The sequence below is a fragment of the Phocoena phocoena genome, chromosome 12 (assembly GCF_963924675.1).
Source record: "Phocoena phocoena chromosome 12, mPhoPho1.1, whole genome shotgun sequence".
Taxonomy (NCBI): domain Eukaryota; kingdom Metazoa; phylum Chordata; class Mammalia; order Artiodactyla; family Phocoenidae; genus Phocoena; species Phocoena phocoena.
In genome coordinates, this window is record NC_089230.1 from 25,252,406 (window position 1) to 25,278,327 (window position 25,922).

The 25,922-nt window shown below is 45.3% G+C and overlaps 1 protein-coding gene across 1 annotated transcript; it reads right to left on the reverse strand.

Moving 5' to 3' along the window:
* Positions 1 to 13,448: 13,448 nt before the first annotated feature.
* On the reverse strand, positions 13,449 to 19,552 carry HEBP2 (heme binding protein 2). Its single transcript, XM_065889072.1, has 4 exons — positions 19,384 to 19,552; positions 18,682 to 18,817; positions 17,757 to 17,937; positions 13,449 to 14,294 (listed from the first exon to the last, which is right to left on the reverse strand). The coding sequence occupies exons 1-4, from the start codon at positions 19,480 to 19,482 to the stop codon at positions 14,096 to 14,098; spliced, it is 615 nt and encodes a 204-aa protein (XP_065745144.1). The 5' UTR covers positions 19,483 to 19,552; the 3' UTR covers positions 13,449 to 14,095.
* Between the last annotated feature and the right edge of the window lie 6,370 nt (positions 19,553 to 25,922).

Consider the following 25,922-nt stretch of genomic DNA (forward strand, 5'->3'; position numbering starts at 1 on the left):
AAAGGGGAGAGGAGTAAGTGATACACTGCTGGAATTTGTTTCCTGCTTATTAAATGAAATTATTTTTCAGAATTAAATTTTAAAACTTGCACTACAGAACTGTGGGTGGAGCCTTTCCTTTTACAACTTTTTTTTTTTTAGACCAGAGTTTAAACTTCCATTTGACGATTTCTTATCACTTGAAACGTCAACATCTGCTAACTCTTGGATATCCTTTTGGTTACACCAAAGAAAACGTTAATGCTATTTTTCCTTGAACTGCCTGCCGTATCGTGTCCTCACTTAGAAAGGTTTATCAGAATCTATTCTATATTATCTTACTTTGAAGAAAATGCTGAAGAGCTCTTTTTGGTCACATAAACTGATAAAAATTGGCAGGCCTTGGCTCTTAATTAGCCCTGGGAAATGAATTTTTAGATTAAAAAGATTTTTTGCATCATTTGGTTTGTGTGTTTTTATATTTTTTTACAAATAGTTGAGTTCACGAATTACCTTCTAATCTTCTCCGGTTAGAATTTTAACACTTTTAGACATGGAAGAAAAGTGTGTAAAGTATTTATTTTTATGTGATATTCTTGTGACCACTTCCAACTGCCATGTACATAGACTCCTTTATTTGTTGGTTAAGTAAAATCAGTCTTGTCTTCATCAGAAGGACGTAAGATGAGAGCACTGGGGTTATCAGCCTAAATACAGGGCAGCTGCCAATTATCACCTTTTTCGGTATGAAAATATCATCTAAAAGTTGGACTGCACAGGCCCAACCATCACAAGGTTTATACAGTAAAACATTAGGTACCCATTTTAGACACGTCTTTGAGACAAAAACAAACCTAAAGAATTGAGACTCCTTCCATCCTCTGAAGAAAACAAAACACGTCTTTTCACACAACCAGAAATCAAGACCTGACATCTGGCCAAGAGCAAAAGGACTTTCTACCACTTGGAGCAAAGCGTCTGCTACATTGGGCGCAAGAATCTTTTCCTCCTAAATTTTAGAAAAGTGGCATTGGCTTTTGAATATGAAATCTTTTCATAGCTACCTAAAAAGGATGAGAATGTACGTGGATATCAGAAAACAAATTTAATATATAAATCATTTATGTTGAAGGTAAGATAAGCACCCTCAAAACTAATTATAAAGCTTTTTTTAAAATCCCCATTTTTAAAGGAAAAATATATTAAGTTTTTTAATTTGCTTTGAATAAAACAATTGTAAAGTAAACATTTGAACCTTTTTTGTTCTTGCTGTTTGTACGTGCATCTTTGAATGGTGAGCTAGGTCTTCTGGTTACAGAACTGCTGAGTGCTTCACTGGATACGAACAGGACGGCAGTGATGACCAGAAGGTGCCTGTGGGAAGTGGGGACCCAACAGAGAGGAAATAGACCATCACAGACACTGTGGGTGGTGCCGTCCAAAAGGAACTAGGGAAAAGCAACTCTAAGAGGTGTCCTATGGACTTTTGAATAAAATCCCAGTAAGGTATCGACGGAGAGTTCAGGTGATGTGACGTGTAGAGAGATGCGAGAACTTCTCACAGCATGGTTAAAATATAGGGAGACAAGGATCTAGACTTACCCCGGCAACGCACGGCACCTCCAGCTTTGCTACTTTGTGGGGCTCGATACTGTTAATGCCCCATATGTACTTAAAAACTCAATGAGGACAGACTTATTGACTCTTCCCTATAGCCCGAGACTTTAAAGCCCCAGGGCTAAGCTATTTCCACCTTGTTTTTCTAAGAGCTGGGAGAGAAACAGATGACCATTTGGTCTGTTGGTTGGAAGCAGCCTCAACTTGCATCTGATTTCTGCCCTCCTGTTTCTGAAAAATGTTGATTGAAGCCATTGCTTCTCCTGTGGGGATGAGAGCGTATTTGGGGAATCACAAGGACAAGGAAAGAAAAGGAGACATTTCTGTTTCTCGATCTTATTTCCCGTCCACCAACACCACGCCCAGCTCTGGGGCGGGTGTCCCAGGAGGACAGGGGAAACACAGGATTAGTTTTCTGCATTAATGTGTTTTCAGCACATAAATTGAATTTGAACAATTGTTTATATTGCTGGGGTGCCATCATGAAATGGGTACAATAGGATAATTTCGCAGACATTAGGATATTGCTGGGCGGGTAGGGGGAAGGAGGGTCTTCCGAATAAAACATGGACCCGATTCTTGAGGTTCTGTAATAAGCTATTCAGTTACTATAACATAGTTTCTTTCAGTGAGCTGCCCTAAACTGCCTTCCACACAGGCCAGCCTTCATTCACAGAACAAGAACTAGAGCAATCTGTAGTCACTTGTTCAGCATTGAAAAAAAAAAAGCCTTTTATTAAATACTTCTCATGTGCTAGGTAAGGAAGAGAGAGTTCTAAGAAAAATGTGGATGAGAGATCATTAAGGTGCTTCCAGCCTGGTGAAGAAGACACACAGTGAACTGTCAGAGTAGACGAAAAGGAAGAACCCTGGGCAGACGTTGCTGCGCGCCCTCCCGCACCGTGTGAGTTCCCCTTTACCAACAGAACACCTGATCAGTCAGCCAGTGCAATGGGGAACTCTGGGGAAAAGATCACTTACCTAAGGAGTCCTGTGGTGGACAGAAACAGCTAGGTCCTTTACCACTGTCTCACTTGGTCTTCGGCAAGAGACTAGCAATGCACCAAGTAACATACTAGTACCGCCCACCCCACCAGCTCCCACAATCCAACGGGCCATGTGGCACGGTTTTGGCCAGTGAGACTGGCAACAGTCTAGGAGTTGCCAAGAGAGTTGCTTTCCTTATGTAGGTGCCATCCCCTTCCTCCTTTTATCCCTAGAGTGGGTGGGAGGCTGGAGGAGGAACAGTACTCTTGAAACCTTTGAGGCACCAATAAGGACGGAAGAAGCCACATGTTGTGGAAGGCGGAGGAGAAAGGAGCCTGGTCCATTGATGACAGCCAGAGTCACTGCACCAGCCTCGGGCTGTCTACCTCCAGACCCACTGGGTAAGTCATTTGTCACCTGCTTTGCAGTTGAGTGGTACTGTTCTCAGAGGAAGATAAGAGAGGGATTGGCTATGGTGAACCTGAGCTAAGAGTGTACGAATGAGGAGGATTTTGCTGGACGGGGGAAGCTGGCAAACGAAAGACACTCCAAACGGAGGGGATAGCATGAGCAGAGGCACAGAAGCAAAGTGTTCAGAGGAAACCAAGGAGCTAAAATAGGAAGTCTCTAGAAAAACAAAGTGGGACATGAGACTGGAAAGGTCATCTCAGGCAAGAATGTAGAGGGCCTGGGATGTCATCCCAGGTAATTTGGGTTATGTTTGTAGTACTGGGAAACAATGAAGGTTTTTAAGAAGGGGAATGACGTGACCTGCCTGGGGTCTTAGCCTTTTCTCAAGCTACTCTCTCCCTTGGTAACTGCTTCTAATCCCATAGCGTTACATTAATGTAAGATATACCCGTCACTCCTGAGTGTCTCCTGTCCTGACTTCGTCAGTGTATCAGTTGCCTCCTCAGAATCTGCATTTAGAGGTGTTTTAAACTTAAATATATCCAAGCCTTTATCAATGGGCGTTACCACTCACACAGTGGCTCAGGCCCCAAGTCTAGGCTTATCCTTATGGCCTCTCTTTTCACCCCACATCTAAACCAGAAGCAAGTCATGTCAACCATATTGCCAAAATATATCACAAATCCAATCACTTCTCCTCAGTTCCACTGCCACCTCTCAGGTCCAAACTATTATCTCAGACTACTGCAGAAGCCTCCCAACTGGTTTTCTTCCCTTTATCATGCATCTTCAACCACCCTCAATTCACCTTACAAAATTGCTTTTAAAAACAATTCAAGCACTCCCCTGCTTGAAACGTTCCAAAGACTAGATGTTACAATTGGAATAGGCTTCTAACTTCTAGCTGTGGCCTGCAAGGCCTTTTAAGATCTGCCACTATTCCCCTCACTCAAAAGGTTCGCCTCATTCTTCTTTCTGTGCCCTGATAGATGCTACTTCTGGACTTAGAGACTTTGTTCTAACTATTGAAAAGAAAGGTGCCTGTGTTTCTATGCTGGTTTAGGTTCCTTAGGAAGTAGACACTGTAACACATTTGAAAGGAAAAGGGAGGAAAGAGAATGGGGCGGGCAGAGCTATCACCCTGCAGTACTGATCAGTCAGCTAGGTCCTTCATCAGTGTCTTGCTTGGTCTTTTGCAAGAGGCCACCCTGAGAGGAGCGTGCCCTCAATTTCCACAGCTTAGTGAAATCACTGACCACTTATCCTGCCTGCCTTGAGAAATAGCATGGCCTCAGCTTGGCAGCTAAGGTGGACCTTTTGAAGCCAATAGTTGGAGGCTGTCAACCATGCACACTTCTTGCAGCTGGATGGCAAGTCTTTTCTTGAGGGGGGATATAATGGCACATCTCCGTGCCTGCCACACTCCACCACGTGCACTGTTTGGATCCAGTTCCGCATAAGCATGTGGAGAGCAGCTCTTCCAGGGCTCTGGTGGACCTCTCTTCCTGAGGAGAGATTTTAAAAGAATTTGATAGGACCAACTATAGAACCTTCCAGCAAATAATCTCCAGGACACAAGTGGCACTCATCATCCCCCACCTCCACTCTAAATTCCTTTCACCCTCAACTATCACCTCTGTTGGGCTTGGGGCTTTTCCAATGGTGTGAACCAAGCCCTCATTCCAGAGTGTTCTGAAATCCTGGGAGCCAGGGTGGCTGTACTTGCCTGTGGATAGACAATTGGGGAAGGAGTACAAAGGGTGCCCCAAGTGGGCCCTCTAGTTCCCCACCTCATGCAACTGTAGGCTTGCCTACAGTTCAGGGTCAGTTGCCCCTGACAAGATGGTGACTCTTCTTGCCTGCCTGCCAGTCCCTGGATACAAAAAGACCAGAGTGGCCAGCTGGAAGCAGTAGGTTGAAGTTCAATGGAACCCTTGCTATATTGCCAATGGGGAGTGTACACCTCTGAGAACAAGGACCTCTGGCTCTGCAGAGCCCAGAGTTGTGGGGTGGAAAGTCCTACATCCCTAGTGGTTCATTGGGAGTGACTGATGATAAGTGAGGTCACTCCTCCTTCTACCCCTTGGTTCCCAGATCCACGTGTCCTTCCTATTATAGACACAGCACCATATAGGTTCTCTGATTTAGTAAGTGTTCTGTGTTTGGGAGATGGCGCCCCATCTTGGCAGTGTATTGCGTCCAGCCAGGCACTAAAGCAAGTCATTTCAATATGCTATCAGGCCAGCAGCTTCTAGGTGGTGCAGTATGTCAGAGAACCAGTGGATCCTGCGGCCATGAGCTAACTCTCCCTGATTGGATGTCATGATGTGTAGATCACACGTTCTGTAAATCCACGCCAGCGGATCAGAGACTTTGCAAGTTTCTAGACTGTGGTGCTGGGCAAGGCCCTGTGAGCAGGAAAGAAAGCTGCATACCCAGAATAGGTGTTAACCCTCGTGCCAATGGATTGCTGGCCTGCCAGGAACGAATGAGTCTAATATACTCAACTTGGTATCAAATGACAAGTCAGGCTTCCGACAGCCTTACCAGGGTCTCAGCATTGGTATGTATTGCTGGCAGGTTGGACATTCAGATTCAGCAGTATCTAGGTTGGCCTTGGTAAGTGGGAGTCTGTATTTTTGGGGGTCCATGCATAGCCTCCGTCTTTGCCACCACGGCCACTATATTTGTGTGCCCATTGTACCAGCCCTGGGGTGGGCACCAACAAGAGCTAATACCAACGGGCAAAGTCATTTCGTCTACCTGGTTGTTTAGTGCCTCTTCCAGTGGGTACTTTCTAGTGGGCCTTAACATATGATACGGTTTTTCAGGCTCTGTGCCCGTTCCCAGATGTCTAACCATATGCCTCTACCCGCAGACCTTGTCTCAATTCCATTCTTTTTCTTTTCAAACTCCTGACCAGTTGGACAAGCCATTGGCCACTGCCAAGATATTCCATATCTATTTTAACTTTTCTCTCTCACGAAGTGAGTGACCAGGTCCATCACCAAAAATTCTACCTTTTTTTTTTTGCAGAAGATTTTTTTTCTTGAAGCTTTCTTTCGACGTCACCCCTGAATGGGGGTGTAATGCAACTGCTGTCCATCTCCAGCTCAGGCCCACATAGTAAGCCAACCCACTGACCAAAGAGCAGGCTCAAGTCCCTGCCCCCCGCCTTCAGCCTATCTTACAGGTCCCAACGGCCATAGGGAGGGAGCAACGTGGGGGCAACCGTAATGACATGGGGATCTGGGCCACCCGCTCACGTCACTTGCTCGCGTGCCCCACTCTTGCACATGACTGCTCCTCGAGGTATCGTTTCCATCTCTCGATGGAACCGCCTAAGGTCCCACAGACCTTAGGACGCGGTGGTTCTGACAGGGCCCAGCTAAGATGGGAAGCTCTGGATGTATCATCACTTGGGGTCTCATGGGTCCATCTCTACCAGGACCCAACAGCACTCCAGAAGCTGCTTTTCAGAAAGCATGCGGTTCTCTCCTGCACTTAGCACAGCCCTGCTTCAGGACCCCAGGGACCTGCATTGTGTGGTCCCACTGGGTCTTATAAATTCCACACTGCAATTTTTTTCACCACTGACACCTCCAGTACCCTAGGGTCTGCCAGACCACATGGTCCAAGTGGCTGATTCCTTCATAGCTACCCCTTCTGGATCTGTGTTTAGTGATTGATTCCCCCCTGATTATGGGTCATATTTTTCCGTTTCTTTGCATATTTTTCCAGTAATTTTTCTGTTGGATGGTGGGAACTGTGAATGTTAGGTTGCTCGTTGACAGATTTTACTGTATTCCTTTAAATAGTATTAGGCTTTATTCTGGTGCACAGCCAAGTCTTTTGGAATCAATTTGATCCTTTCAAGGCTTTTAAGCTTTGTTAGGGGAGCTCCAGAGAAGACTTTGGTTTAGAGACAATTTAACCTCACGACGAACACCATACCCTTTTGAAAACTCTACCTGATGCCCCATGCGTTATGAGTTATTTCCACTCTTGCTAGTGGGAACAAAAGCTATTCCCAGCCCCAAATGTGATCTGTGACTCATTTGTTCTGCTGCTTTCCAGTTGTTCATTTCTTGGCAGGGATAGTCTCTTCTTACACCTTCACAGATTAGTGCTCAGCCAAGACTCAGAGGGACTCGCCGCAGATCTACGGAGCGCTCTGTGTGTGTGTGTTCCTCCTCTCCTTTATTCGGCCCAACAAGTCCTAGCCACCTTGGCGTCCCATAACACTGGTCCCGGTCTCCTCAACTCAGTGAGACCACTGGCCTCTGTTTGGCTTCCTCCTCCCTTCCTGCTTTGCTGCCTGGAAACTATACCTCCAAGCCGTAAGCTTGAACACTCACTGGACTTCCCTTTCTTCCCCTTCTCTCAGAGATCACAGTGGTGTGCTATGGACTTTCCACGTCTGGCTCCTGTTTCACCATCATGGCCAGAAATGGATGTTCATCTGGGGAGTTTCAAAGAGCATTGGTCAAGGGAGTACCGCTTTACTTACCACCCTGGTTGAGGGAAAGGGGGTTTAGAGGCTTACACTCTTACTTCACAGGTCAAGGAATCAGTGTGGGTTTATCCTACCTGCCAAGTACGTCAGTCTTAATTATATATCCAGGGATTGGAGAAATAACAATGAGGGTTTGCAGACCCACATAAGCCAGACTTTGACTGGTACTCCACTTATCTTCTGACGCCCACATGCTCCCACTTTAAATGGGAAGGGGAACTAGGATGACACTGAGCTTCTGGGTATCGAATGTCTGTTTGAATCCCGGCGGATCTGGATATTTTTCTTTCTCCGATGTGTAGCCACCTGAGTAAATGGCCATAGGACCTTTTGGAAAAATACTAGGGGAATCATTACTGTATGCACTGAACTATTGCAGTGACCATTCTCCTAAGGGCCCAGTCAATGGGTTTTGAGTCTGGAAACTGGGCAAGGGATCACAGTTTTGTGGGGTTTTCTTGGAGGTTTTTTTTTTGGGGGGGGGTGATCTCAGCCTCCTGCTTGTCCATCCTTGATCTCTTGATTATAAAGAATTACCCTTATTGGTTACCCTCTCTGTTTTGCCCCTAGGAATGCCATGTTCTATTAACTACCTCCGTAAGACTTCACAGGTCAGGCCCCCGTGGCTGCCATTTTGACTTTGGTGTTTAATATAATTTACGCACCCTTACTTTTGTGGTTAGCACTGCCACCCGGGCTCTGCAAGGTCTCGTCATCATGCACATTGCTCTCAGCAAGCCAAGTTCCACCCCAGCCTTTCCGGCCAGCCCAGCCTGCAGAGGAGATCCGCCACAGAGTCCTTGGTGATGCTCACACCTCTCCTACCAGTGCGTTCCTACTGGCCTTGGTAAATGATGGCTCCCCTGGGCCTTCTCGCGGAACACAATGTCTATGGACTGAATTGTGCCCACCCCAAATCTATATGTTGAAGCCCTAGCACCCAAGGTGATGGTATTTGGAGATGGGCCTTTGGGAGGTCATGTGAGTGGAGTCCCCAAGGTAGGATTAGTTTATGAGCTTCCCTTCCCTCTCCATCACGTGAGGATACAGGAAGAAGATGGCTATTTACAAGCCAGGAAGTGGGCCCTCACCGGGCACTGATTTGACCAGCACCTTGATCTTGGAATTCCCAGCCTTCCGAACTGTGAGAAATACATTTCTCTTGTTTAAGCCACTCAGTCTGTGGTATTCTGTTATAGCAGCCCAAACAGACTACGACAAAAATCCGATGGGCCTTGTTGCCGCCTATGATATACCCATTCCAGCATGCCCCTTCCGTGAGCCTTTTCAGTCCTTCCTCTATTACCTCTTCCATCAGTTCAGGCATTTCAACATTTCTATCACTTTTTCAGGCTACTAGGTGCCTCCCTAAAGCAGTGAGTTTGCTGTACCCGCTGGAGTTCTACTCATGGTGTTAACTCCTGTATCCAGAGCAATATCCCCAAGTCAGTAAGCTTCCTTTATCCAGTCTTGTGTCCTGGCACCTTTGACTGAGCACCTTCAGAGCCTAGTCCCCAGGGTACAGGTACTGAGTACAGGTACTCAGTATAGGTACTGAGCACCTTCAGAGCCTAGTCCCCCTAGTCTCCTGACCCCTGCCAGTACACCTTGGCTAGGCTATGCGGCAACCTCTGCACGTCGTCCATCTCTTCCTTCATCAGGCCCAGCCTGGCCTCTGCCAGGTTATGCTGTGACTTAACCTTGGGTGAATGCCGGATAGTCGGGAGATGGGGTGGGGACAGCTCCCAGAGGCACCTGTTGCCTTGTGGGCGAAAGACCTCTATATTGTCTTTCCTCACATTAGGGCAGGAGGAGGGAGAGAGGGTAGTTCTAGCTCTTAATGGGGGGAAGGGTGGGCCTCTTCCACAGGCCCAGAATGTTCAGAAACTTTTAGGGAGTCAAAACTGTTGGGGGCATCCACCGGATGTCCCCATTTCATGTTCCAGGTTTGGTCCTGACCTTGACACGGCAGATCGGGCTTGGTTGAACATCCGTTGGTGGTTATTCCTTTCACCATCCAGTCCTCATGCTGGCCTTCTGCATGAGGTGAGGACTTCTTAGCAAGCTATGAAAGAGGCTCTGGCCCTCACATGTAGTTTTACATTCTTTGTTAACTGACCGCAACTTTTCATTTTCCACCTGCAGGACAGCAATCCAACTTCGTAACAACCATTCGAGTCTATTGTCCTTGTACTCATTATCTACCCCAGTCCGAATTTTTGAAGCTCCTGAATCATTCACCAGTCACTGCATTCCTTTTCACCAGTAAGCTATTCCATTTAAGGGATTAATAACTAGACAGCCTCGTGCCATGAGCTGTGTATGTACGGCCTGTCCACAGGGATGGGGAACTCATAACCAGCCAGGCAGTGCATGACCCAGTCCCCCAAATGCTGTCTTACTGCCCACAATCTTGGGGCCACACTGATACCAGCTGTGCCAGTTCGATGCTGAGACAGAGTTGGGAGTACAAAAGGTGTATGGTGATGTCATACCAATGAAAGGAAAAAGGAAAAACAAGATTGGGCAGGGGAGCTGTCAGACTGCAACACAGATCTGACATTTTCTACGAGCCCGCCAGGGAGCTCTGGAGCAAAGACTGTTTATAGGAAGGGTCCCGAGTCGGACAGAAGTGGCTAGGCCTTTGTACCACCAGCTTGCTCAGTCTTTGGCTGAAAGATGTCAGTAAAAAAGCATGCCATCAGCTCCTGCTGCCTCGCTCCGTTGTAGGCTAGGTACCCCCCTGAAAATAGTGTGTCCTTATCTTGAAATCTGCAGTGGATCCTGAAGAAAGTCACAGCTGGAGACATCGGCTAACCACACCCCTCAAAGCTGGGCAGCGGTCCTTTCATGAAGGTGGATCTGAGTGGCATGCCCCCACCCCGTGCTTGCCAGCCATGACTCCAAATCCCAGAAGAGATATGCCCATTCTTTGGCCACGATCAGAAATAAGTACCAGAAGTGACTGATGACAGCTTCGCTTCAGTAACCTCGCCTCTGAACCAGGCTCCTAAATCAGGCTCAGCAGCAGCGACCCTGCTCTGGTAACCGCACCTCCACAACTAAAGCTCAGTCAGCTCCTAAGTGATTCCGAAAGTCCGCTAATCCCTGAACTCTGCACTTCCAGAAGCTCCGTACAAGTCAGCGTTTTCTGTGTCCAGAGAGACTGTGTCCTGCAAGCACAGCGCTCCCTGCTCAGCAAGCAGTATGTGCAGCTTTGTTCTGGATGCTGAAGGAGGCTTCTCCCGTTGACACGTCACCTCTGCTCAAAAGGCTTCCCCCGCCCCCAGGCTGTCATCTGAGTGGCTCCTTCTCATCATTCAGATCTCCTGTGTCTCTTCCTCCGGAAGCCTGGCCTGCCCGCCCACGTGACAGCCACTGCACTCCACCCAGCCGCACCCTATCTCACTGCCCCATTGGTATTCGCACTCCAGAACACTTCACGAGGACAGGGGCCCTGCGTGTCCTGTTCACTGTTGTATTCTCAGCTGGAAGGTGGACCGAGTAGGAGAGTGGAAGGCGTGGTTGGATTTGATGGGTACAGCCACTGTTGGGGGCATTTCTGCCTGTCACCATAGCCCAGCCCCTGGGATAGTGTACAGAGCCTGCGACCCAGGAGGGACTCCATAAGGCTTCTTGAAGAATGAATGAAAATAAATGGCATTCCAGTGAAATATTTAGGAGGAAAAGCAAGATTTTTAGAGGGTTAAGTGATGACTAGAAAGGAATGAATGAATGCACTCAGTTTAAAGGATTATTTTCAGGCTTTTAAAAGCATGAAAAATTGACATACACGTAGACTAACGTGGATGGGTCTGTGGGAAGCACAGTGGTGGTGGTGGAGGGGTGTTGCCCACCTTCAATCCCTGTCATGGTCCCTGAGATACCTCCTCACAGCCTAGAGCTGCAAGGAAGCCTCTGGACAACTCTTTCCAGAGAAACTGGATAATCAAGGTAAGGGAGAAATGGGAATTATTGTCCTATGTAAGGGTCAGGGGGAACTAGGATTTTATTCTGGGGAGCTGGGAGGATCAAGCCAAATCAGAGCCTGTTGGTAAGCAGAGTGATTGGAGCATGTTGGGAGGGAGAGCCTGAAGATGGGAGAAGGCCTAATTGATGGAGCATGAATTAGACCAACAGGGAAGGTGGATGGTTTAGCCTCGGAAAGGAATCTAGACATGAATTTCCTATTGATAAGAGAAGAAAAATCTCAGTAGAAATGTTGAGGGATATTTTGTAGTCAGTGCCAGCCACATAATTAAAATAACTGATTCATTGCTGTGAGAAATACTCTCTGGTCTGGATTAATTGAGGGCTGAAAAATGTTTTATTTATGATTTATGGACCAGGAGGGGAAAATGGGATACCTTGGTATGAATAGTACAAAATCGCGTTTTTATGGACCATGTTTCAGATTACGACTAAATCTTGGCAATCAGACATATGCTCTTCTCATCTAAAATGGAAGTTACTGCATAAGAGATGTCTATTTTTATAGAACTACGGGGTAAATATATAAATATTTACCTCATACCAGTAGAGGCGAGTACTGTGGACTTTCATTAGTAGGAGGGCTAGAAGGTGACCCACAGTTGGTTTTGGTAAATGAGCTAAGAAAGAAATTTAATTTCTTTTTGGCAAACACAAAAAGGCAAAGAATAAAAAAATAATCAATGCAAGCAAATACCTTTGGAAAATAATTGCCTAAGACTTAAAAAATTATATCTAGATAATAATTTCAAAACCGGAAACCTAGCTTGTTTCGTATCAAAAATTATAATCTAAAAGGTATCTCTGAGGTCATAATCATGTTGATTATGCATGCATGACACGCAGGAAGGACCCCTCAACACAGTCCTAGCCCACTGATGGCCTGAGAAAGCTGCACTCTAGAACACTGACTGCCAGTGGGCGCAGTGGTTAACAGTCTGGACCCAGGAGTCCGACTGCCTGGGATGGAATCGGCCTCTGCCCTTACGGCTCCAGCGGGAGGCAAGTTACCTTACATCTCTGTGCCTCAATGTCCTCATCTGTGAAACGGAGATGACACAAGGTGGCACACAGGGTTGTTCTGAGGGTCGACTGTGGGAATTCAGGTGAAATGCTTAGAAAGCTACACCTAGAAGGCAATCCATAAATGTTAGCTATGGAAACCATTAACTACGTTGGTACGTTGGTCTAGTGTACCCAGGTTAGGGAGATTAATTTTAAAGAGACACCGTATAATGTTGGGGCTGCAGGGACCTTGAGCATCATCCGGCCCCACCCTTTCATCCACTGGAGACCCACACCTGCCACATAAGTGATCACGTGCCTGCTTGAACACACACAATGATGGAGACGGGAAGTAATGTCATTTGTGGGCAGCTTTACCTATTCGGAAGTCACTGAGCTCCAAGCTGCTTTTCTCCTTCGTGCCTACAACCATCATCCACTAGGAGCCCACAGTAAAGCTATGACCTTCCCATGACAGGCTTCCAGATATTGACACTCTTCTCCAGGACAAGTGTGTTCCAATACAATTAGGTCCAAATTTCAACCTTTTTGATTTTGCAGCAAACCCCTCTTTGAATACTGAATCATTTTTATATACTGATTCAGTATATAAAAATACTGCATAAAACACTTTAAAAATTCAAGTGAATTTTTTTAAATTAATTTATTTATTTATTTTTGGCTGCATTGGGTCTTCGTTGCCGCGCACAGGCTTTCTCTAGTTGCAGAGAGCGCGGGCCACTCTTAGTTGTGGTGCGTGGGCCTCTAATTATGGTGGCTTCCCTTGTTGTGGAGCACGGGATCTAGGCACGAGGGCTTCAGTAGTTGTGGCTCACGGGCTCAGTTGCTCCGTGGCATGTGGGATCTTCCCAGACCAGGGCCCGAACCCATGTCCCCTGCATTGGCAGGCGGATTCTCAACCACTGCACCGCCAGGGAAGCCCCTCAAGTGAATTTTAAAAGTCTACGTTTGTATACATTACTTCAGAAAAAACATGCCTCTCTTGAGTATCAAAATAAAATAGGAAGTCCCTAACTTCATACATTTATTTTTTGTCACGGAATATTAGCAACACTTCTGAGTATTGTGAGAGCTTTTCTCGTGTGTGGGGAGCAGTGGGCAGATAGGAAAGAGGGCTCAACGGAAAAAGTAACAGCGGCAGCTGCAAAAGACACTTTGATTTTTGTTTCCAACTGAACTTGAGTTCTCTAGGCTTGACGGCCTTGTAGTTCCACACAGGGTAAACTTTAACATTTTTATTGATAATATCTGGAGGAGGTAACATCCAACTGACACAAATCCAAGTAGAAATAAGGCAACATGATTGTGATACAGTGAAGAAGGGGAAAGTAACATGACGTTTCCCTGGAGCCTCATAGAAATAAAGATCGATTTACATGTTTATAGAATACTGTCCCCTGTTATCTGTGTATCTAAAGCTTCAAGCATTAAAAAGGCACAGTGGAAATAAGCTCAATTCATAGTAGTACTCTCAGGTAGAGCTACTAGACACGTTTTGCTTATGGGTAATGTTGACGTCTATGTTAAACAGAGGTTTTGCCCCTGGCAATGGACCTTCCTCTCGTTTGCTCATTCCTTTTCTTTGGAGGGTTCTTTTTTCTGAATCAACCACACCTCATTTTTTCTATCAAGCAATTCGAAAGGACTGTTGTAGGCTGCGGTGTAGTAAACCTTTTCATCGAAAACTTTTCCTTCTTCCCTCAGAATGCTTGCTAATGTCAAGAGTTGTTCTTGATTCCTTTGGGCACTAGAGAATCCATCGAAAGACCTACAAAGGAGAAAGTAAATGACCATAAATGATTTTAATACTGATGTGAAGGTCAGTCTAAGAAGAAAAGTGGGAGCTGATACAAGGAAACCTGGATGGAGTGCAGTTTCAAAGCCCCTCCCTCTTGGCAGCTGAACTGACTGTCCCCTTCCTCTGGTTCCCAGGCTCAGTGTGACCTCACACGCACTGAGGGGACCTGGGAGGAGGCAATACGTCCCAGCTGTTGGGCAGATTTGGAAGTTATGCCATCTTGTGCTCTAACTCTGTGCTTCTCAAGCTCTAATGTGCATGGGAGTCACCTGGGAAAACGCAGGTTCAGGAGGTCTGGGCTGGGGCCCGAGAGCCTGCATTTCCAACAGTCTCCTGTCCTACTGATGCTCCTGGTCAGAGAGCCACAATGAATCCCCCTTAGCAGCCTCCCTTTCAGTCTTTCTATTTTCTATTGAACATTTCCCCTTTCTTTTTCTCCTTAGAAAAAGAGCAGGCACTGTATTACAGATGAACATAAGTTTTGACCCTATATGGAAGAGATGGACATTTTGGCAGCTCTGTACAGTCTGAGAAAAGCTTTAACAGAGACAGAACCAAAGTGCTTGGGAACACTGAGGATATGATTACATTGGGCAAGGTGTGTCTCTGAGTGGGGCCTGGAATGGAGGATAGTTTTGCTGGGCAGAGAAAGGGGAGGGATAAGAACAAAAGTCCAGAAATACAAAGCAATTTCATAGTGAGGCATAAAATGAGGTCAGAAAGGTGAGTCAGGACTTCCCTGGTGGCACAGTGGTTGAGAATCCGCCCGCCAAGGCAGGGGACACGGGTTCGAGCCCTGCTCCGGGAAGATCCCATATGCCGCGGAGCAACTAAGCCCATGCGCCACAACTACCGAGCCTGTGTTCTAGAGCCCACATGCCACAACTACTGAGCCCACATGCCACAACTACTGAGCCCACATGCCACAACTACTGAGCCCACATGCCACAACTACTGAGCCCACATGCCACAACTACTGAGCCCACATGCCACAACTACTGAGCCCACATGCCTAGAGCCTGTGCTCCACAACAAGAGAAGCCACTGCAATGAGAAGCCCGCGCACCAAAACGAAGAGTAGCCCCTGCTCGCCGCAACTAGAGAAAGCCCGCGCGCAGCAACGAAGACCCAACGCAGCCAAAAATAAATAAATTAATTAATAAAAGAAAGAAAGGTGAGTCAGAGCTGGAAGGAGGAAACTTGTACATCATCCTAAGGTCTTTTGAGATTATTCCAAAGGATGTTGGAAAAGCAGAAAAGTAACTTGATTAGATCTGGGTAAGAATATAGGCAGAGAGATGGAAACTAGATTGTAGAGAAGGAGCCAGTTAGGAGGTTGCTAAGAGGATGAGGATGAAGAGACAGTCAAAAGATTTGCATAAAAAGTAGGAAAATAGACGTTTAAGTGTAGATTTTAAAGTATATAAACAAAAATACCCTGAGATTAAATCATGACAGCACACCGACCTAGCTGAGTTGCTGAAATGTAAACATGATGAATTTGAAGGCTGAGAATAGGAAAAACAGACACAAAAACATTCCTAATATGCCTTCTTTAGCATAAATAAGGTTTATTATCAATGTGCCAGTGGAAAAGATCATTCCTACCATTCTTCAGATAAGACGTAAGGTCTCGAGGGTATGAACCAGGCCTGTTCTGTTCAACAATGTCTACCAGGCACCTAGTCATTCCTGGCCTGCAGTACCTTTTAAATCCCAGTTGAGTAAGTAGAGGAATCTGTGTATGCACATGTATATAAAATAAAACGTTGAAGATAAATCGATAAATCTGTTCTATAATTTCCATCATGTTGACTGATGATGATAATTCTGAACCATGTGTTAGGAAACATTTCTGCTCCTAAATTTATTATTTATTTCCTTAAGGAATGTTCTGCCTAAAGGGAATCTGTTTCAGATTCCACTTCTTCCTTGAAATCAAATCTTGAGCCTCTTACTTAGAAACCATCTCTTGTCCTCTGAATACACGTTGTTCTACAATGATCTATCCACGGCTTTATTCAGGACACAGACATATACTGAGCCTCCCCACACACACCTGCCTCACCAGCAGCCAAAGGATATGGGCAGAGTAACGTGTTGCTACATTCTTGAGGAAATTACAGTCTATCAGTAGGTCATTAGAATTTAGAATCATAGCACCGAGAGGCTGGCTGACTGGAGAAACTGAGGAAGGCATCACAGACAAGGTACCAATTGATCTAAGTCCTGAAGGATGAAAGTAGGCTCTCCAGGAAGAGAAGAAAGAGGGAGCTGGAGCTGGTAGTAATATGCTCATGTTCTAAGTATTTTAGGTAAATTAACTCATCTGATCTTCATGGCAACCCTGTGAGATAGTAGGTAGGTACTGTGATTAGACACATTTTACAGATGAGATTTTTGTCAAGCAAAGTCTCAGTAACTTGCCTAAGGTCAAAGGTACAGAGACGTGGAGGAACTCAGCCTACTCAGTGAAGGGCGGGAGGTGGGGGGGGGGGAGTCGTCAGGGAGACAGGTTGGGCCGCGTGTTGCAGGTGATGCAGTATGCGGAACGGTCTGAATGTCACGCGGAAGCAAGAGGAAAAGCCAACAGATGTTTAAACACAGTAATAGGTTGGGGTTTTGTTGCTGTCGTTGTGAGAACGATCGGCGTTCCAGAGTGGAGGGCCAGGGAGAGGAGAACAGCTGGGAGGCTCTCGAAGTGGAACCTGAGACTGAAAAACGTCGGAGTATCTGGTGAGTGTCAGGCATGTGCCGAGCACTGGGGTAGCAAAGAGGACTTAGCTGCGGTCCCTGTAAGGTGAGGGCCCGAGCAAGTAACAGTGGGGAGGAAGGGAACGGAATCACGCCCCTTTCTAAGGCGAATGGGCCAGATTCAGGGGCTGAGTGTGCTGCCGATGGCTACGACAGTCCTTGCGGGGGAGGCTGGCAGGCTGATTACTCGCTTTACTGAGACAGGCACTGTAAGGTCAGAGTAAGGAACCAGTAAACCAACCAACAGAGGCAGTCACTGCGGGAAGCAGCTGCCATCCTTTGGGCTGGGGGAACAAAGGGAAGAGTTTGAGGCTATCAGAAACTACGAGTTGAGGGGAGGGGTACCATGCATTGTTTTAAGGTATTTTTCTCCATATTTAACTAGAGGGCAGGTAAGGACAGTCTTTTGCTTTTGTGGGGGAAGGTCCGGTGTGCTTGTATTGCGTCTTATCTGTGGAAGGTGTGCATCAGCCTTCTCATTAAATGTATTAGTTATTTCTTGTAAAGGACCCTCAGTAACGTATAAAACTAAGTCACTAGGAAAACAGCACAAAACGCATTAGACCTGTTTTTACGGAAGGGGGAAAAGCATAGGAGCAAAGCTGCACAGGAGCTAAACTATGAGTGCCCGCAAGTAAAACCAACAGTCAGAAAGGCTATAAATTATCTACCACTTACCGTACAAACACCGTCATTTCAGCTCTGTCTTCAATGAAGACATCTGACTCTGAAGGCCTGGGGGGATCAGATTGCTGTTCAGAGGGGATATACAGGGAAATGGTAATGGTAGACTCGCTAAAAGGACCTGAACCGGGCTCCACGTAGCTTGTCACTGGAGCTGTCATCTTTATTTTCATCTCTGTGCCACAAAAAATATATATTTAAATGCAAAGGAGACCGTGAACGCAGATTTAGTGTATTTATGACTACATTTAAAAACTTATTTTTTGACCTGAGTTTCTTGATTTACTTGACATAAATATTTAACCTTTAAGATAATTTTCATCTTAAAAAAATAATAAGGGCAAAATGACAATTATCCACTGCCCACATTAAACACTTTCTGTATTATTAATATTTTTCATTAATAAATTCCATAGTTTTAGGGATAGAAGGAGAAATGAGAGATCACATAGTCCAGTTCATTCTTTACTTTTACAATTCAGAAACAGAGGTCCCATTGGCTAAGTGGCCTGCTAAAACATAAATAGCATGAAAGCCAAACCAGAAGATATATCTTGACACCCTGGATCTTGTGTTCTTTGACCCTTCCTGCCTCCTAATGTCTCTTACCCTACCAGTCAGTCACCAAATTATCTCAAAGCATCAGCCATGAAAAGGCTTTAATGCTGGTTACACAGAGGCCCAGTTCATCCAGCAGAACCACAAACAAGGAGAACAGAGGCTAAAAAGCACTGCCCAGTACTACACTCCTCTAGACGCCTCGGGTCCTGAGCAGAGTCCTCCTCTTCAAACATTAAGTCTTTGATGATCTGGTTATTTTTCTATTCTAAAAGGTATTTATTTAATCAGCGAAAACTCAATAAGCCAGGGCACTCAACCACAATACAGTGTGTATAATTACAAGGTAAAGTGCCTTCACCTTTCTCGTTTTTGCCTTGAATGTAGCCGTTCAGCCTTGTGAAGCCAGTCTGCATGGCCGAATCCCAGTCCATAGACTCAACCGAAGTGCTGACCCACTTCGCAGGTCCGTAGTGTCGGATCTCATAACTTCCAGGCTAAGATGGAACAGGGGGAGCTTGGGGAAGCAATTCTAAGAAGGCAGAACGTGAGATGCAACAGTACAGGTACCTTGATCTCGGGTCCACCTGGGCCAGCCAGTCCAGGGGCTGCGCTCCCCTGGGGTCCGGCCGGAGGTTCTGGCTTCCCAGCACCGGGCAGGGCTCCTCCCCCGCGGCTCCCATCTTTGGATTAGAGACGCAGGCGGCCTCTGCCCCACAAGCAGGGGTAGGGAGAGTCGGCTCGATTCGGGTTAAAAGCAAGCAACTGTTCCGCCCCCGCCCGGAGGGTCCCATCGCAGGTTTTGGGACGTGGTCGATTTTTTTTTTTTTAACCGCAAAGAAAAGAAATTGAGATGTGGCCAATGACTGGGGGTAACTACGGCTTACCGACCGCATCTTCCCGTTTGTGCAGGAATGGAGCTAGGGACTCTGACCATTTTTTAAAATGTGCTTTTAAGTTAAACCTATGGGACCCTCCGGCCGCATTGAAGATCACCTCGAGGACAGCCCCACGCTGCCCACCCCCCCGGCCCTCACGCTTCGCGCCCGCGGGTGGAGCCTACCTGGGGACTCGCGTCCTCCGGGGCTTCCCAGCCCGGCGTCTCTGCGAGGGCCTCCGAGCCGTCGGCTGCAGCGGGATCGGGCTCCAGCACCTCGGCCATGGGCAGCGCCGACACTCCGAGAAAGAGGCCGGTGAGCTGCGCCGGAAGGGGACCACTCAGGACCGCCCCGCCTGCGTGTCCCCGAGTCCCCGCCCCGTAGACGCCCGGCCCCCTCTACACACTGCAGGAGCTCCGAGTCCGCGGGGCACTGCGGGGCCCAGGCCGGGAGGGGGCGCTGCTACCGCGATCCCAACCCTGGCCGGCCGCTCCCCTGCGGGTCCCCCAGGAGACCCGATGGCAGGGTCTGCTTGGCCAGGCTTTCTTTGGGGGGGGGGGGGGGGGGGGGGGTTCTCCCTTCCCCACCCTTTTCTTCTTTTTCTTTTTTTTTTAACATCGTTATTGGAGTATAATTGCTTTACAGTGTTTTGTTAGTTTCTAATGTATAACAAAGTGAATCAGCTATATGCATAGGTATATCTCCATATACCCTCCCTCTTCTGTCTCCCTCCCACCCTCCCTATCCCACCTCTCTAGGTGGTCACAAAGCACCCAGCTGTTCTCCCAGTGCCATGCAGCTGCTTCCCACTAGCTATCTATTTTACATTTGGTAGTATATATACGTCCATGCTACTCTCTTACTTCGTCCCAGCTTACCCTTCCCCATCCCTGTGCCCTCAAGTCCATTCTCTACATCTGTGTCTTTATTCCTGTCCTGCCCCTAGGTTTATCAGAACAATTTTTTTTTTAAGATTCCATATATATGTGTTAGCATACGGTATTTGTTTTTGTCTTTCTGACTTACTTCACTCTGTATGATAGACTCTAGGTCCATCCACCTCATCACAAATAACTGAATTTCATTTCTTTTTATGGCTGAGTGATAGTCCATTGTACATATGTGCCACATCTTCTTTATCCATTCATCTGTCGATGGACACTTAGGTTGCTTCCGTGTCCTGGCTATTGTAAATAGTGCTGCAAAGAACACTGTGGTACATGTCTCTTTTTGAATCATGGTTTTCTCAGGGTATATGCCCTGTAGTGGGATTGCTGGGTCATATGGTAGTACTATTTTTAGTTTATTAAGGAACCTCCATACTGTTCTCCATAGTGGCTGTACCAATTTACATTCCCACCAATAGTGCAAGAGGGTTCCCTTTTCTCCACACCCTCCCCAGCATTTATTGTTTGTAGATTTTTTCATGATGGGCATTCAGACCAGTGTGAGGTGATACCTCATTGTAGTTTTCTTTTTTTTTTTGCGGTACGCGGGCCTTTCACTGTTGTGGCCTCTCCCGTTGCGGAGCACAGGCTCCGGATGCACAGGCTCAGCGGACATGGCTCACGGGCCCAGCCGCTCCGCGGCATGTGGGATCTTCCCGGACCGGGGCACAAACCCGTGTCCCCTGCATTGGCAGGCAGACTCTCAACCACTGCGCCACCAGGGAAGCCCCTCATTGTAGTTTTGATTTGCATTTCTCTAATGATTAGTGATGTTGAGCATCCTTTCATGTGTTTGTTGGCAATCTGGATATATTCTTTGGAGAAATGTCTGTTTAGGTCTTCTGCCCATTTTTGGATTGGGTTTTTTGTTTTTTTGTTATTGAGCTGCATGAGCTGCTTGTATATTTTGGAGATTAATCCTTTGTCAGTTGCTTCATTTGCAAATATTTTCTTCCATTCTGATGGTTGTCATTTCATCTTTTTTATCGTTTCTTTTGCTGTGCAAAAGCTTTTAAGTTTCATTAGGTCCCATTTGTTTATTTTTGTTTTTATTTCCATTACTCTAGGAGGTGGGTCAAAAAGGATCTTGCTATGATTTATGTCACAGAGTGTTCTGCCTATATTTTCCTCTAAGAGTTTTATAGTGTCTGTCCTTACATTTAGGTCTGTGATCCATTTTGAGTTTATTTTTGTGTTTGTGTTAGGAAGGGTTCTAATTTCGTTCTTTTACATGTAGCTGTCCAGTTTTCCCAGCACCACATATTGAAGAGGCTGTCTTTTCTCCATTGAATACTCTTGCCTCCTTTATCAAAGATAAGGCAACCGTATGTGTGTAGGTTTATCTGTGGGCCTTGTATCCTGTTCCACTGATCTATATTTCTGTTTTTGTGCCAGTTCCATACTGTCTTGATTACTGTAGCTTTGTAGTATAGTCTGAAGTCCGGAAGCCTGATTCCTCCAGCTCTGTTTTTCTTTCTCAAGATTGTTTTGGCTATTCAGGGTCTTTTGTGTTTCCATACAAGTTGTGAAATTTTTTGTTCTAGTTCTGTGAAAAATGCCGTTGGTAGTTTGAAGGGATTGCACTGAATCTGTAGATTGCTTTGGGTAGTATAGTCATTTTCACAATGTTGATTCTTCCAATCCAAGAACATGGTATGTCTCTCCAGCTGTTGGTATCATCTTTAATTTCTTTCATCAGTATCTTATAGTTTTCTGCATACAGGTCTTTTGTCTCCTTAGGTAGGTTTATCCCTAGGTATTTTATTCTTTTTGTTGCAATGGTAAATGGGAGTGTTTCCTTAATTTATCTTTCAGAATTTTCATCATTAGTGTATAGGAATGCAAGAGATTTCTGTGCATTAATTTTGGTTCCTGCTACTCTACAGGATTCATTGATTAGCTCTAGTAGTTTTCTGGTGGCATCTTTAGGATTCTCTATGTATAGTATCATGTCATCTGCAAACAGTGACAGTTTTACTTCTGCTTTTCTGATTTAGATTCCTTTTATTTCTTTTTCTTCTCTGATTGCTGTGGCTAGGACTTCCAAAACTATGTTGAGTAATAGTGGTGACAGTGGGCAACCTTGTCTTGTTCCTGATCTTAGAGGAAATGGTTTCAGTTTTTCACCACTGAGAACAATGTTGGCTGTGGGTTTGTCATATATGGCCTTTATTATTTTGAGGTATGTTCCCTGTATTCCTACTTTCTGGAGAGTTTTTATCATAAGTGGGTGTTGAATTTTGTCAAAAGTTTTCCTGCATCTATTGAGATGATCATATGGTTTTTATCCTTCAGTTTGTTAATATGGTGTATCACATTGATTTGTGTATATTGAAGAATCCTTGCATTCGTGGGATAAATGCCACTTGTTCGTGGTGTATGATCCTTTTAATGTGCTGTTGGATTCTATTTGCTAGTATTTTGCTGAGGATTTTTGCATCTACGTTCATCAGAGCTATTGGTCTATAGTGTTATTTTGTGACATCTTTGTCTGGTTTTGGTATCAGGGTGATGTTAACCTTGTAGAATGAGTTTGGGAGTGTTCCTCTCTGCTATATTTTGGAAAAGTTCGAGGAAGGTAGGTGTTAGCTCTTCTCTAAATGTTTGATAGAGTTCATTTGTGAAGCCATCTGGTCCTGGGCTTTTGTTTGTTGGAAGATTTTTAATCACACTTTCAGTTTCAGTGCTTGTGATTGGTCTGTTTATATTTTCTATTTCTTCCTGGTTCAGTCTTGAAAAGTTGTGCTTTTCTAAGAATTTGTCCATTTATTCCAGGTTGTCCATTTTATTGGCATATAGTTGCTTGTAGTAATCTCTCATGATCCTTTGTATTTCTGCCATGTCAGTTGTTACTTCTCCTTTTTCATTTATAATTCGGTTGATTTGAGTTTTCTCCCTTTTTTTCTTGATGAGTTTGGATAATGGTTTATCAATTTTGTTTATCTTCTCAAAGAACCACCTTTTAGTTTTACTGATCTTTGCTATTGTTTCTTTCATTTCTTTTTCATTTATTTCTGATCTGATCTTATGATTTCTTTCCTTCTGTTAACTTTGAGGTTTCTTTTATCTTCTTTCTCTAATTGCTTTAGGTGTAAGGTTAAGTTGTTTATGTAAGGTATTTCTTCTTTCTTGAGGTAGGATTGTATTGCTATAAACTTCCATCTTAGAACTGCTTTTGTTGCATTCCATAGGTTTTGGGTCATCGTGTTTTTGTTGTCATTTGTTTCTAGGTATTTTTTTGATTTCCTCTTTGATTTCTTCGGTGATCTCTTGGTTGTTCAGTATCATATTGTTTAGCCTCCATGTGTTTGTATATTTGACAGTTTTTTTCCTGTAATTGGTATCTAATCTCATAGCGTTGTGGTCAGAAGAGATGCTTGATACAATTTCAATTTTCTTAAATTTTCCAAGGCTTGATTTGTGACCCAAGATATGATCTATCCTAGAGAATGTTCCATGAGCACTTGAGAAGAAAGTGTATTCTGTTGTTTTTGGATGGAATGTCCTGTAAATATCAATTAAGTCCATCTTGTTTAATGTGTCATTTAAAGGTTATGTTTCCTTATTTATTTTCATTTTGGATGATCTGTCCATTGGTGAAAGTGAGGTGTTAAAGTCCCCTACTATGGTTGTGTTACTTTCAATTTCCCCTTTTATGGCTGTTTAGTTCTTCTAGAGCATTGTTAAATGTTGCTTTAACATTTATTTAATGTATTTTCTCCATTCTCTTTCCAAGATTCTGGATCATCTTTACTATAATTACTCTGAATTCATTTTCAGAGGTTGCCTATTTCATCTTCATTTGTTTGGTCTTGTAGGTTTTTATCTTGCTCCACCATCTGTAACAAATATTTTGTCATTTCATTTTTTTTTTTATGGGAGCTGCTGTATTCTTGTCTTACTGGTTGTTTGGCCTGAGACATCCAGCCCTGGAGTTTGTAAGTAGCTGGATAGTGCTGGGTCTTGGTGCTGAGATGAGGGCCTCTGGGAGGCCTCACTCCAATTGATATTCCCTGGGTTCTGAGGTTCTCTGTTAGTCCAGTGGTTTGGACTTGGTGCTCCCACCACAGGAGCTCAGGCCCGATCTCTGGCCTGGGAACCAAGATCCCGCAAGCTTCGTGGCATGGTAAAAAAAAAAAAAAAAAAAAAAAGAAAAAAGAAAGAAAAAGAGGAGCAGTACAATATAAAAGCATAAAAAACAAAATAAAATTAGAAAGGTAAAAAATATGTATTAGGAAAAATAAAACTGTAATTGAAACAACTGCAACAAGGTTAAATAAAACCACAACAGAAAATAGAATAAAAAAGGGGGTGGGGGAACAAGCCTAAAGGAGAGATCACTAACAAAGTATAGAGAATAAAATAAAGTTAGAAAAATAAAAGATTTATTAGGAAAAATAAAAATATAAAAGAACCAACAATGAATCAGCAAGGTAAAACAGAACCCCAATCTAAAAGAGAAAAAAAAAAAACCTTGGCTATGGGGGCAGAGTTTAGGCATGGGGGTGGACCATAAGCAAGGGTGAGGTTTTGGGTGGGGCAGACCTAGGTGGGTGGGGGGTGACTTTTGAGCATGGGCCCGCCCTTGTTTTTTAATTAACAGGTACACAGAGGCATCCACTCTGGGAGCCGGAGGCAGAGGACCGGGCAGGGGGCCAGTGGGGTTTCTGGTGTAACCAGTCCGGGAACCTCTCCCACGGCCCCACCCGCTCGGAACTGGTTCTGCTGATGGTCTACTCCTGGGAAGGGAAGTGAGCAAGGCCCGCCCTCTGGGTGCCTTCAGTGAAAGGTGGGAGTGGGGGCGGGGAGGGGGAATGCTCCTACTGACTCTGATCTTGGTCGTCCCAGTCCGCACCCCGGTGGGCTGAATGGTCGTGCGCAGGTTGGATCCGGGGACCCAGCCCGGGGCGAGTGGGCAGCCCCACTCACACCTAGACGGCGGCTTAGGGCCCAAATAGCCGTCAGGGACCCTAGGGAGAGGAAGTGGGCGGGACCACAGTCCCACCTGGAGAAAATCTTCAACTGTACTGGTTTCTTGTCCTCTTCCACCCAAATGACCCCCATGCCTCTGAGTCATCCCACCAGACCTAACAGGCTGGGAAGGTGGGATGGGAGAGAGAGAAGGGACAGTGGCCAGACCCTAGTGATTTTGAAAGTTTTTGGTTAGATTTATTCTGTATTTTTTTCTAAGAGAATTATTGAGATAAAATTCACTTACCATATAATTCACCCACTTAAGGCATACCATTCAGTGGTTTTTAGTGTATATTCACAGTTGTGTAACCATCAACCACAATGAATTTTAGAACATTGTCATCATCTTCAACCCCCCAAAAGAAATGCCATTGAAACTCCTTTAGCCATCATTCTTCAATCCTCCACCACCCAGTCCTAGGCAACTGCTAATCTGCTCCTTATTTCTATTCTGGACATTTCCTATAAATGGCATCATACAGTATCTCAATACATTGGGCTGCTATAACAAAACACTGCAAACTGGGTAGCTTATAAACAACAGAAATGTGCTTCTTACACTTCTGGAGGCTGGAAGTCCAAGATCAGGGTGCCAGCAAGGTCAGATGAGGGCCTTCTTCCTGGTGGGACTACTTATGGTCTCCTCACATGGTGGAAGAGGCAAGGAGCTTTCCCTGGTCTCTGATAAGAGCACTAATCCCATTTGTGAGTGGTCTGCCCTCATGACTTAATCACCTCCCAAAGGCCCCACCTCATTGCCATCACATTGGGCATCAGGATTTCAACATACGAATCTTGGAGGA

Excerpts from the sequence above, each read along its gene's own strand:
- HEBP2 (XM_065889072.1), bottom strand. The coding sequence starts at position 19,482 with ATGGCCGAGGTGCTGGAGCCCGATCCCGCTGCAGCCGACGGCTCGGAG. Across the intron at positions 17,938-18,681 it reads TCAAGGCAAAAACGAGAAAG|AGATGAAAATAAAGATGACA; the intron begins GTGAAGGCACTT and ends TTTGTGGCACAG. Across the intron at positions 14,295-17,756 it reads GAAATGACGGTGTTTGTACG|GTCTTTCGATGGATTCTCTA; the intron begins GTAAGTGGTAGA and ends TCTCCTTTGTAG.